This window comes from Salvia splendens, chromosome 4, assembly GCF_004379255.2.
Source record: "Salvia splendens isolate huo1 chromosome 4, SspV2, whole genome shotgun sequence".
NCBI classification, from domain to species: Eukaryota; Viridiplantae; Streptophyta; class Magnoliopsida; order Lamiales; family Lamiaceae; genus Salvia; species Salvia splendens.
The window spans coordinates 347,116-360,979 of NC_056035.1; the positions used below are offsets into that span (position 1 = coordinate 347,116).

The window sequence follows — 13,864 nt, forward strand, 5'->3', positions numbered from 1 at the left end:
CAAATTGAAACATTTTTGGCATCCCGCATTAACCACTCTACTACTAGCTAGGCATCCCGCAATAACTATATGTGCATATTATTAACTTTAATGAAATTATTAGTACCCCAATGCAAAAATCGCTAAACTCCATATATTATTTTCAAATTCCCACAAAAACAATCATAATTTGTGCTAATCATAGTTACCGAAAAAACAATAACCGCACTGCATGTAAAAGTATTCGATTTAAATCATAAAAATATGTATTTAAAATAATTAATGTATAGTTTTATCATAATTTTTAAGAATTCTAGATGCAAAAAGTTGGATGAATAAATATAGACCATTATCCTCAAAACTAGAATAGAGAGCTCCTAACGTACATACTTGTATTTCTATATTATGTGGTTTGGCATGTAATATTTCTATATTTTTGCATTAGGGTATTGATAATTTCATATTGCATAATGCACGATTATAAATTTGTATGTGCATGCGTTGGTCTAGTGATTAGTGAAAGAGTAAATTTGTATGTGCATGCGTTGAGGTAGTGATTAGTGAAAGAGTAAATGTGTATATGTATGCGTTGGGCTAGTGATTAGTGAAAGAGTAAATGTGTATGTGTATGCGTTGGGCTAGTGATTAGTGAAAGAGGGGAATGGCAGGCATGGGCGACGGCTCCATTGTGATGGTTAAAAGGGCAAAGGAAGTGAGGTGGTGATGCTTCCACACGTACCAGTTTAAATTTAATAATAAGTTGAAACAACTCTCGGAGAGGAGGTTTAATTACTTTGAGGAAAACCAATTAAATTAATAATGCATGAATGAGTGGGAGAATCTTGTACATATATGAAAAAGTGTAAAACTAAAACGTAGTAGTGTAGTAGTAGTACTAATAATAACAATAATAATAATAATAATAATAATAATAATAATAATAATAATAATAATTTATTCGCACTAAACACAAATAGTCGCTCGCGTTTGGAAACATCCGTACGTTTCCTGTACATATATATATACACTAGCATAGCATAGCATTAGCATAGGCATAGCATGGCTTCAAGTGAGCTGAAGAAAACGAAATGGCCATATCCATACATAGCTGCTCAGATACTTGCACAACTTCAAACTATAGATCGGATATATATTAGCAACTGTAACCGGTTTATATATACACACACACACTATTTTGTTGATCGCGGGACAACTGGAACCGCGCCGACTCTAGAGGCAGAAAATGCATTGTCTACTTGCTCATCATCGTCGTAGCTGCCAGGGATTGGTGGTGAAGAATCCCAGCTTGGGCGATGGCAACACCACCCTCGACTTCTTCTACGATGGTGGGCCGCTCTCCCGTACCTGCCAGCCTCCAGAAGATCCACCAAGAAGATGTTCCTTGGGATGACAGGGAGACTCATCGGAATATAATGGAGAGATCGACTTCTTTGAAAGTAATTTGTTATGTTTGTATCATGAACTCTATACTTGTAACAGTAGGGAGTAGGGAGTAGGAGTATTTAAGAAGTGGGAGAATGGTTTATTTCCATTACAACATCGAAAACAGGAAAATACACAAAATATAAAGTGAAGAGGGGAAAAAACAAGACAAAAATCAAATCTTAGTTCAAACTGAAGCAGATGCCTCTCTCTATAACAGAACAGAAGAATCAGTAAATTCGGCGTAAAAAAGATCAAAATGTTTGAGTGCATTCACACATATATATGAAGTGATGGTTATATTGATGAAAAGGAGAGCGTTGAATAAGCAGTGTGTATAATCACCACACCACACCACCTATTCGCATTGGAATCAACAACTATCCCTGCTGTATCCACAGAATGGATAGGGGATCAGATTCAGATTCAGATTCAGATTCAAAATATTCAGTATTGCAGTTTGTTTTAGTAAAAAGGCAGGCATCTAAGCTGCTAATGTCATCTTTTTTTCCACGACTACTAACTCCAGTCCTACCCCCAAAACTACCAAACCGTACAAGATTTCATATTCATAACATCTACGAGTCGTCTCACCAACCTTATAAATTGCATAACTTGCAACAAAAAATGAGCTTCTTCTTTTGATCTTACCTTGTCAAATGAAATCATAAACCAAAATATATATATATATATATATATATATATATATATATAAAAACGCATTTAAACAGCAGAACTTAATTGATGTAGAGATCATCACAAAATGAAGGCAACATATACACACACAAAAAAAGATTCTTCTTTTCCATCTCATGTCTACTTTAAAAATGGTTATGTAAAAATAAATGTTTTGGATGTGTATAAATTTAAATTCAATTAAAATAAATATTATCAATAGCTTTTTTTATAAAATAGAATTAGGCTATGTAAATGATGTTATGGTTTGAATTCTTTATATATACTGAATGACGTAATTAATCAATTGGGACATTGTGTCCAAATTCCTCCAACTTAATTGAATTTTATTTTTTTTAGTTTGAATTTATCAGATAATAAATAGTACTCCATATGACCATATGTCCACATTCAAGTTCTTCATTTCTTTTACGGAGTATTTCATAATTATGTCAATTATAATGTCTATATTTAATAGGCATAATCATGTCAATTATGATGGTTGGTGGTGGATCTTCAACAAAAATGAAGATCTATGCATGAATGTTCCCTCCAGAGATTTTTTTTCACGTGTGTGTTATTTAATATTTTAGTTTTTTCTTCAAAGTACATACTACTTTACAATGATTTTAGTAGTTAGCTGCAAATTTAAATATTTTGTAAATTGAGTCAAACATCAAGTTAGCAACACCTAGTATAGCATTTTTAGACCAAATAAATTCTGCTCAAACACATGTAACCAACATTGGCATAGTTAAAAAAAATATACTACAATCTTGGAGTACAAATTTTTTTTATCAAATCTGTCCCAACATATATAAAATGTTTATTACTTAGTTTAAATAACTATAACAAAATTAAATTTCCGGGGTGATTTGACACGCCGGAGGTCGATTCTCTTCCAAATTAACAAAAATGTGTACCAAATCAGAATACTAAACAAGCATTAGCACGCAAGAGAAAAAAAACATAATTATACAAACAACAATACTAATTCTAAAGTGATATTATCACAAATTGTTGAAAGTGAATCAAATCAAAATGTTTCCAACCAAAAATCATGGCAAATCCTTTCTTCTAGTAAAACAGCCAACATATCTGATTTTCAATCATCTCAAAACTAATCTAAAATCGAAACAACAACAGATAAGTTAACATAACTGTAGAGAAGCTGCTTACTGTAGATTTTCAGCAATCAGCAGCCTAATATGCCTATTTTTATTATTAGACTCACTGAAAAACAAAGTTTTTTCACCCAGCAAAGTTCCATAAACCATACAAACAACCAAGTTCAGAGATCAAGGAAGACAAACTCTTCAATAGCCGGCACTTCGCCTATCTTCTTGAGCGTTTCCTTGTTAGGCGCTTCGTCCACCCCGATGGCCACAATAGCCTTCACCCTCGTCACAGTCCGGCTAACGCTCATGAAGCTCACGTTTACATTGCTCTCTCCAAGAATCGTCCCAACTGTCCCGATCATGCCAGGCTGGTCGACTTGGCGGTAGAGGATCAGATTTCCCTCGAGGCTAACGTCCACACTGAATGCTCCCACACGTGTCAGGTGAGGCACGCCGTCCTTTACTCTCCCCTCGATGCTTATGTTCCCATTATCCAGCAATGCACTCTCGAATTTTGACCCCACATTGCTTATCTGGACCTGAATGGAGTCGATGGGGCTCTCGGAAGAGGAGTCGACTAATAGCTTTTCCTCACTGATTCTTAGACCCTTCTGCTTGGCTATGAAGTCTGCGTTGACAAGGTTGATATGGGCATCTGAGATAGGCTCGATGATGCCCTTTACTATCATGGATCGGAGAAGTCTCGTGTCCATGTTGTCAGAGGCACGGGACGAGCCATAGACCACCTTCACAGATTGTATTCCGCATCCACCAGCAACTAACTGGACGCCTAGTCTACCCAGCTTCTCAGCCAGATTGACATAAGGAGCCAACTCGGACAAGACCTGAGGTGGAAATCAAGTTATAACCAGATATGCAAGGAAAATCTCGAGGCAAGAGTGAGTGTATGATGTTCTTTTTACCTCTGGAGGAACCATAGGAGCATTCACTGCAGTTGCAGAAAGTTCCCCTCTCAGCGCACCAACAACGGCCTCTGCTATTTCAACTGCAACTCCTTCCTGCAACAAAGGTAAGAGCGCGTGTTATGCAACAAAAACACTCACAGGAAAATAATAGGAACAAGATAAAAGTTACAAAATTCAAACCTGTGCTTCCTTTGTGCTAGCTCCAAGATGTGGTGTAACTGTGACGTTTTCGTGTTGCACTAGTTTGCTATCTTTTGATGGGGGCTCCTTTGTGAAGACATCGAGGGCGGCCTACAAAAACAAGAATTGAAAAACTACTAAGGTTCCATAGCTAGATATGAATTCCAAATATGACTGCAGAGGACAATGGAACATAAACTAGCAAATTAATCAACATTCAACCATATGAAAAGACATTCAACCTGTGCAACTATGCCTGCATCAAGGGCTCTCACTAGAGCATCCTCGTCTATCACACCACCACGGGCAACATTTATTATGCGCACTCCTTTCTTCATCTTTGCAAATGTTGCGTCATTGAATAGCTTGTCTGTAGTAGGAGTAAGAGGCATGTGGAGCGACACGAAGTCCGCAGTGGAGAGGGCTTGATCGAATGACACCAACTCCACACCAAGAGCGCGTGCTCGATCAGCCGGGGCATATGGGTCATGCGCAATAACATGCATTCCAAGGCCCTTAGCACGTCTTGCAACCTCAGAACCAACCTTGCCGAATCCCATGATAGCCAGTGTCTTCCCAACCAGTGAGACACCAACATACTTGTTACGTTGCCATTGTCCTGTCAACAGCATTGCAATATCCAAGTAGGTCTTGAAGCCAAGAAATTATGTACAAGTACCAAGCAAACAAAGTCAAATGGATGATGCAAATAAAATACAACTCTAAAGTTGCAATGATTAAAATAGTCCCCTGTTGGCAAATATTCACCATTTCCCCATATATTATGTCTAATATTCATCTTAGTTTATGATCCTTCATTTTCTTCAAGAACAGGGGCACTGCATAGACAAACTTAAAATGTGGTTCAAAGTAACTATAGGCATAGCAAACGATTCCTATAGTCGTAATATCACTATGAAATTTGGCATATCAAAAATGAGAAATTCAAAATCTCTTATCCTCAAAATCCACACCACTCACTGACTCTGTTGTTTAAACATAAAAATATGATACCATGATAAATGTTTCCAACCACCAACAAAGCTGCGGTTTTACCGGTTTCGCGCATTTACTATGGAAAAATTTAAGAGCAAGATTTTATTCATCTAAGATTATTTTAGGTGGCAAAAAGTATTAAAAGCAGATTGTTCTATCTATGTTTGCATTCAGATCTGTATCAAGCATCAATTCATTAAACTATTTGGAAAAGAACATTTTGTACACACCTAACTTTGTCATGAAAGGAAAAGGACAAACATTGAAAATCAGCACAGAATTATGGATCCACCGTCAAAAAAAAGGTAGAATCGAATCATACCAGCCTTCATTGAAGCGTCAGACTGAGCAACGTTCCTCGCCATGCCAGCGAGCAGCGCGATCCCATGCTCCGCCGCCGCGATCGTGTTCGCCGTCGGCGCATTCACCACCAAACAACCAAGCTCCGTCGCCGCCTGCAGATCCACATTATCGATCCCCACGCCAGCTCGTCCGACAACCTTCAGCTTCCCCTTCGCCGCCTCGAACACCTGGCGCGTCACCTTCGTGCCGCTCCTCACGATTAGCGCATCGAACTCCCCGATCTTCGCGCACAAATCCTCCGGTGAGAGATTGTAGAGGCACTCCACGTCCCCGTAGCTCCTAAGCAAGTCGAGACCGGCCCCTCCGAGTTTCTCGGAGACCAGAATCGTCGGCTTCGGCGATTTCACCTCCGGATCTGAATTCCGCGGCTGCGACGCCTGCTCGGATTCCCTCGCCGTCTTCAGAACGCTGACTACGGAGCTGCGCGAGCTCAGATTCCTCGAGGTGGCGGAGATTGCGAGTTTCTGGATGGAGATGGATGAATTGGAGAAGGAAAGGATAGCGGCGGAGGGGCGTGCGGCTGTGGCGTGGAGCGGAAGAGGCGGCGATTGGTCTGTCAGCTTGTTTGCCGCGGAGGAAATGGGTGTTGCGGCCATTTTTTTCGTTTGTGTTTTCCTCTCACTAGATGAGTGTGTGTAGTGTGTGAGAGATTAGTGCGTCAATATAGGAAATAGAAAGACGCAGAGATTTTGGCGGAAAATGTGAAGGGCTAATGAATTGTGAATCTATATATATAGAGAAAGAGAAAGAGAAAGAGAAAGAGAAAGAGAAACTGTGATTGACTAGTAAGTTTTTTAGATAATACTACCTCCGTCCCCCAAAATTCGTCCCGGTTTGACCGGGCACGGGTTTTAAGGAATGTAATGGAAAGTGGATTGAAAAAGTTAGTGAAATGTGGGCTTGACTTTTATATATTAGTTTTATAACAAAATGTGAGTAGGAATGAGTTAGTGGAATGTGGGGTCCACTACCAAAAATGGTAAAAGTGAAATGGGACAAATTTTGGGGGACGGACGAAAAAGGAAAGTTGGGACAAATTTTCAGGGACGGAGGGAGTACTATATAAGCCTAAGAGCATCAGCAATGGAGGCATCAAAACCGCGACGCCGGTTCTGACGCCGAACCATTGCGACCGGCTTCGGCGAAATCGGCGTCAATTTCGGCGTGGCCATGCCGAATCGTGTGATGACGCCGGTTCTAACGCCGATCCTCACGGCGCCATTGTAGGCCCCGGATCAGCGTCAGATTTTAATTTTTAAATTTTTTTTTCAAAAACACTATATATACGCGCTTTGAACGTCATTTTCATTCGCACCGCTTGTTTTAACGAGTACTCTCTCTATCTTTCTTTCTGTACAAGATCAATTTAAGAAATGAGTAATGCCGGTGGTAGTGATGGGGATGTTGATGAGTACGAGCGTATGCTGAACGAAGAGCTAGATGCCTATACGAGCCGTGAGGTTGATCGATGGATGCAGAGTTATATGCAGCCGCCGGTACCTCGCCCACGACCAGTTGTCCGCCGTCGACAAGTGGTTGATCGTGATCATGTAGCTGCACATCAGCGTCTGTTCACAGATTACTTCGCAGAGGAGCCGCGTTTTAATGCCAACCATTTCAGGCGTCGTTTTAGGATGAGGCGAGACTTGTTTATGAGTATTGTTAACGGTTTGGATGAGCGATATCTGTATTTCCGCTTCAGGCACGATGCGGCTGGCAAACCCGGCCACACCCCTATTCAAAAGTGCACTGCGGCAATCAGGCAGTTGGCCTACGGCACTTCGGCAGACATGTGGGACGAATACCTCCACATCGGTGAGACGACTGCCCTCCAATGTATGAAGTATTTCTGTCTGGGACGAATACCTCCACATCAGTGAGACGACTGCCCTCGAATGTATTAAGTATTTCTGTCAGGGCGTGATTGAAGTATTTTTGAAATTTTAATAGTATTATTCAATTTTCCTGTATTTATCTCGTAAATTAAATTCCGTATGTTGCTACAATTGTAAATTAAATTTATAAAATTGTTATTAGTGATGTGGATAGGCTTTGTGAGGGCTATTTGATGTCCAGTTGATGTGGCAAGATGATGTGGCAGGAGAATTTTAGTGCTGATGATGTGGCAGTGGGAAGGCTATGTGAGGGCTATGGGAGGTCCTACACCATTGTGGATGCTCTAATTGTTATTTAAAGATTTATTTTAATAGTATTTGATTTTGTCGAAAAATGCACCAATAGTCCCTAAAAAATTTTATATCGTTTTGGTACGATAAGACTAAAATAACCTTAGGCACCATTAGTGTAAATATTTATAGTTTGAGGGTAGACCTTGCAACTTTCCCTTTAATTTTCTAAATTTTTTCTTCCCTCACCATTTTCTTTTAGAAACTCAATTATACTTTCACTAAATAATATTTAAAGCTTTATAATTTCAAAATTTTAAATAAGAAATAAAATATTTTAATTATGCTTTAATTATTTTTAAAATTAAATATTAGTATTTATTATACAGCTCAATCTCTATGTTTGCGAAGAAAAAATTAACTCTAATAGTAACATTTTTTAATAAAAATATTAAAGTGAACTATAGAAAATTCTTTGTGAAATTTATTTTCACTTAAAAATATTGCTTAATTTTTTCAAATCTGAGAAGAAAAAATATTATAGTGAATTATAGTAATTTTTTAATGTTATTATACTTAAGTGAAAAATAACTATTTTAATTACATTAATTAAAATAAAGTATGAAACATATTTTTAAGTATAATAATTAAAATTTAAGTGAACTATATCTAATGTAAATTAAAGCGAACTATTGCGAGTAACATTTTTTTACCAAAAATATTAAAGTAAACTATAGTATTTTTTTCATTATAAAGCTTAATCTACGTTATTCAAGTAGTTATTTAAAATATTTAGGTGAAATAATTCAAAAGAAAATGTTTTATCTTGTAAAGATATAAAATGGACTAATATCAGAAACGTAAATATTTTCTATCCGAAAAGGTGTTTTATGTGTGTTAAAAAAAATTGCATGATTGTAGATGTCACGACCGCCCATACTAGGGGTATTACAAACGAGGCGATCGTGACCAAGGGACAAACATTAAGAATAGCATTTAAGGATAGCAGTTCATAAGAAAGCCTCAATTAGCTTAAAGAATAATATTTTAGTTAAAAAATATAGCAGCGGAAATAAGGTTTCAAAGAGAGTCTAGGATGACGCCTATGTATGAAGACACAACGCATCCAAAATCCCTAGGCCGACTCAACATCCACCGCAACATCCCGCTCAACCTGCACATAGGGAAAACACATGCAGGGCTGAGTACTTGTTGTACTCAATGGGCTCATGCCGAAAACATTTTCATAAAAACAGTTATGTCATCCATACCAGTGATCTCGAGTTTTATGTGAAGTTAAGAAATATCACGAGAACACAAAAACATTTCAAAGTCTGGCCAGACAATCAATCTCCCCACTTTCTCATCAATCATTCAATCACATTCCCTTTCCATAGTGCGACGAAAGTGTGGCCACACTATTCGCCCACGAGACCGGCCGACTAGCAAGGACGGCACACGATCCCACTTGTGTACACAGCCTGATAGGGTTTGCGGCCCTACTCAGACCCGAATTCGTTTCATTCATTCATTACAACCATATAGCCTAACGGAGCAAGCTCAGACGAACTAGGCATCAGGCAACAATCTCATAAACAAAACAAACATGGCATGACATAACACTTTAAACCACCCTTATTTCTCCATAATCATACTTTTGAAAGCGTAAAAGAGTTTAGTAAAAGAAAGCCCACCTCGTTTGCTTAAACCATTCAATATCCAATTAAGGCAACCCTCGTTCCTCGAGCTCACGTATACTCAATCACCCTTGCCAATGACAACACAAATCAGCATTTCGTAAACTTATATTATCATGCATGTCCTATTGTTCCCCTTTTTTTATCGTTCTCTCACCCATCCCAACATTCACTAACACAAGAAAGACATGTCATAATACTTTTCTCAAATCACACATGCATCATATAATTCATCAAACTTAGTACAAAAGATATTTTCACATAACAACGAAACTGGCAGAACTGCGCGGTTGGCTTGTAAAATTCACCAATAATCGCTCCGACCTCATATGACGCTAAAATTTGGTCACAACACATTAGACACATTCAAGTTCACCCAGTTAAAATTTCTCGCCGAAATCATATCATTTGGTCAGTCAAAACATTTATGCAAGTCTCTGATCGGAACATAAAAAAATTCTAGCAGCACTGCGCAGTTCATTTGAAAAATTCACCATAAATTCATACGATGTCCAATAAGGCTAAAATTTTCAAAAGACTCAGAAGACACTTCAAATGTTCATCTAGTTCAAGAATCACATCAAACGGAGGTCATTTGGTCGGTCAAACAGATTTCGAAACATTCTGGCCGAGAATACCAGTTTATGGCAGAATTGCGCAGTCGACTTCAAACATTTTTTACAAATTCATTTCTTGACAAAAAGAGCTGAAATTTATACGAGGCACAGAAAATACCTTTAAATTAACTAAGTAAAATTTTCATACAAAAATTCGATCGTTTGGTCCACAATCATCGGAATCCACTGTCCGAACACCACAGATTTCATACTCAATATTTCGAAATTTGAGTTTCTTCCACAATCATCCAAACAAAATTTTCTCATGCTTATAACACACAATCATGCTTGATAAGACTCTCTTAACATGTTTGCACATAAACTTAGATCATTTACCAAGGATTCAAACCAAACTTCACACAACTTAATCCAAATCACATAACTATCAAAGTTCTCAAGCAAACTCACTTTCCCAACGATTAACTTTGCGATCTATGATTCATACACCCTCTATATGCATGTAGGATTCAAGAATAAAGTTTCAATGAAGGAGATGAGAAGAAAATCTTAGTTATACCTTCTTGAATCAAGAAAAACGAATGGTAGAAACAAACGTTGACACGATTCGTCCCTCTCCCTTCACCGCTGCCGCCGCTGCCACGAATCCGCCGCCGCGGATCCGCAGCGCCGCCGTCCACCGTCGCCGCCTCCGGCGGCACTCTCTCCCTCTCTTATAACTCTCGGTTTTCCTTCTCTCGTTTTCTCTCTCTCGGATTTCTAAATTGACGTCAAAGAAATGAAATGAAGGGAGGTGCTATTTATAGAAATTTTTTTTCATAAAAGACAAAAATTCACGTCTTTCCGTTTCGATGTGACGAGTAATTAATGCGGTGTTGGAAAACGTGCCTGCTGTGATGTGATTCTTATCCAATTGGAAAACGTGCCTGATGTGACGTGATTCTTATCCAATTGGAAAACGTGCATGATGTGACGCGGTTCTTATCCAACTTTTCGTCTTGATTTGATATCGAAAGTGTATTTGATACGTGGTCTATTCTTTCGTGTAGGTATCATTTTGGGCTCGTAACAATTGGGTTTCAAATTGGGCTAGGAAAGAATAATTGTTTGGCCCCAAAAGTGAAATACTTCTCTCGACAAAAGAAACAAGGTCGAAAATTTTTCAAGTGCACAAACGACGGTCCTTTCAAGAACACAATAGAAAGGTAGAAAAAAGTCGGGGTGTTACATTCTTCCATTCTTAACAGAAATTTCGTCCCGAAATTTGATCATCTCACATAAACAACTCGGGGTACTTTTCTTTAATTCCATCTTCTAACTCCCACGTGGCTTCCTTGGAACCATGGTGTTTCCAACACTTTCACGAATGCTATCGACTTGTTTCGCAACTCTTGTATCTTCCGATCTAGGATTTTCTCTGGCCTTTCCTCGTAGCTCATGTCGGGGTTTAGGATCACTTCCTCTTGACGAATCACATGCTTGGGGTCAAACACGTACTTGCGCAACTACGACACATGGAACACGTTGTGTACATTCCCAAAACTGGGAGGTAACGCCAAACGATACGCTACAGGACCTACTTCATCGAATATCTCGTACGATCCTACAAAGCGTGGTTTCAACTTGCCCTTCATTCCAAAACTCACAACTTCTTTCGTCGGGGATACTTTCAAGAACACTTTGTCACCAACGTCGAATTTGATTTCCGTTCGACGCACGTCAGCATACGACTTCTGCCTATCTTGAGCTTCCTTGATCCTTGCGCGGATTTGATGCACAATTTCGGTCATTTCCTTTATAGCGTCGGGTCTTAACATCTTCCTCTCGCCAACTTCATCCCAATATAGTGGGGATTGACACTTTCTGCCATATAAAGCTTCATACGGAGCCATATCGATCGTCGCTTGGTAGCTTTTGTAGTAGGCGAATTCAACCAACGGCAGAACAGTTTCCCAACTTTCCTTTCAATCTAAGACATCGGCTCGTAGCATATCTTCAAGCTTTTGAATCGTCCTCTCTGACTGTCCATCCGATTGCGGGTGATAAGCAGTTCTGAAGTTCAATTGCGTGCCTAAATCTCGTTGCAAACTCATCCAAAACTTTGATGTGAACTTCGTATCGCGGTCGGACACAAAAGTCTTTGGTACTCCATGCAAACGTACAATCTCTCTCACGTAGATCTTAGCTAAATTGTCCGATCCATAGGTGATCTTTAATCGGTAAAAAGTGCGCGCTTTTAGTCAGTCGATCGATAATCACCCAAATCGCAGTGTTGCCCTTTTGTGACTTTGGCAAACTCATCACGAAGTCTATGGCTATATGCTCCCACTTCCATTCGGGAATTTCGAGTGGTTGCAACTTCCCATATGGCCGCTGGTGTAAGGCATTCACTTGTTGGCACGCTAGACTTCATTCTACATGTGACGCTACGTCTCCTTTCATCCCATTCCACCAAAAACGTTGCTTCAAATCTCGATACATCTTCGTACTTCCGGGGTGAGCAGTATAAGGCGTGTCGTGCGCTTCACTTAAAATCTCATCTTTTAGCGCCTCATCGCTCGGCACACACAATCGTCCATCGTACGTCAAAACATTATCCGCCTCCTCACGATAATGATCGAGCTTCTCGGCTTTCACCTTCACACGTAATTCTTCCAACTTCTCGTTCGTTTGCATCGCTCGGGAAAGCAATATGTGAGTTTTCAAATTAGAACTACGGTCCGCGTGGTCAACTAGGTCTACATCTTCGGCACTCTAAGTTCACGACACATTTCATCATCTCGTAGATAACAAAATATCACAACAAGTACTATAACACACGACATTTTAACATCTCAAAGCAAAACACTTTCACACTTCTCATTATCATTCAAAACTTTTGAAATAAAATTTTCTTCAGACTCTCACACTTTCCTCAAAATTTTCACATCTCACTTTCATCTTTAGAGTAAAAGTTTGGACTCCAAACTCAAAACATACTTGAACATCAACTTTCATCACTCGTATAAAACACTCCATAGAGTAACGCTTCATACTTCGCACCTCATAACATATATAACATCACACTTCCATGGCTCAATTTTCCAATTGAAAATGTATTTTTATTTTTTTTAACAAATCATAAACACAACATTTTCTATTGATCAATTAATTTTCCCAAAAGAAAGAACTAACATGTTTCATTTGAAGTTCAAAGATATTTTTTTTTATATATATATTTTTTAATTTTAACAACTTTCCACAATATAAACATTTGTATTCCAAACAAAACACTCATGCACTTCACATATATGTTTGAAACAACATTCTTAGATTACTCATTTATTTTCTAAAAATTTTAACATTCTCAAAACAACTCATCAACTTTCGTCCTTCATGTAAAACACTCCATCATCCTATGTTGACAAACTCACGTCGTAGTACTTTCACACATATAAAACATACTTAGTCATCATACTAGTCTTGCTCATGCTCCATATAATCCCACCATAACAATATCATGATTAACATACCACACGCGCTTAGATCATCTTGTCAATCATGCGCATACTTCACATAATCATACTATCACAACATCGTGTTCACATATATAACACGTGCTTAAATTTTCATGTCAATCGTACTCATATTCCACATAATCATATCATCAAAATTCAGCTTCACGTATAACATTCATTCACATGCGTACACTTGCTAAAACATCCTCATCATATCATCATCAATTTCATACATCGATCTCACATTCTTTCAACAACTTAAAACATACCTCACTTTCTTTGGTTGAGC

General features: G+C 38.6%; 1 protein-coding gene across 1 annotated transcript; it reads right to left on the reverse strand.

Annotated features, from left to right (window-relative positions):
- Window positions 1-3,088: 3,088 nt before the first annotated feature.
- On the reverse strand, window positions 3,089-6,391 carry LOC121798960 (D-3-phosphoglycerate dehydrogenase 1, chloroplastic-like). The gene is made up of 5 exons (XM_042198246.1): window positions 5,640-6,391; window positions 4,564-4,940; window positions 4,322-4,432; window positions 4,139-4,234; window positions 3,089-4,060 (listed from the first exon to the last, which is right to left on the reverse strand). Exons 1-5 carry the CDS (start codon window positions 6,274-6,276, stop codon window positions 3,389-3,391), a joined length of 1,893 nt encoding a protein of 630 aa, XP_042054180.1. The 5' UTR covers window positions 6,277-6,391; the 3' UTR covers window positions 3,089-3,388.
- Between the last annotated feature and the right edge of the window lie 7,473 nt (window positions 6,392-13,864).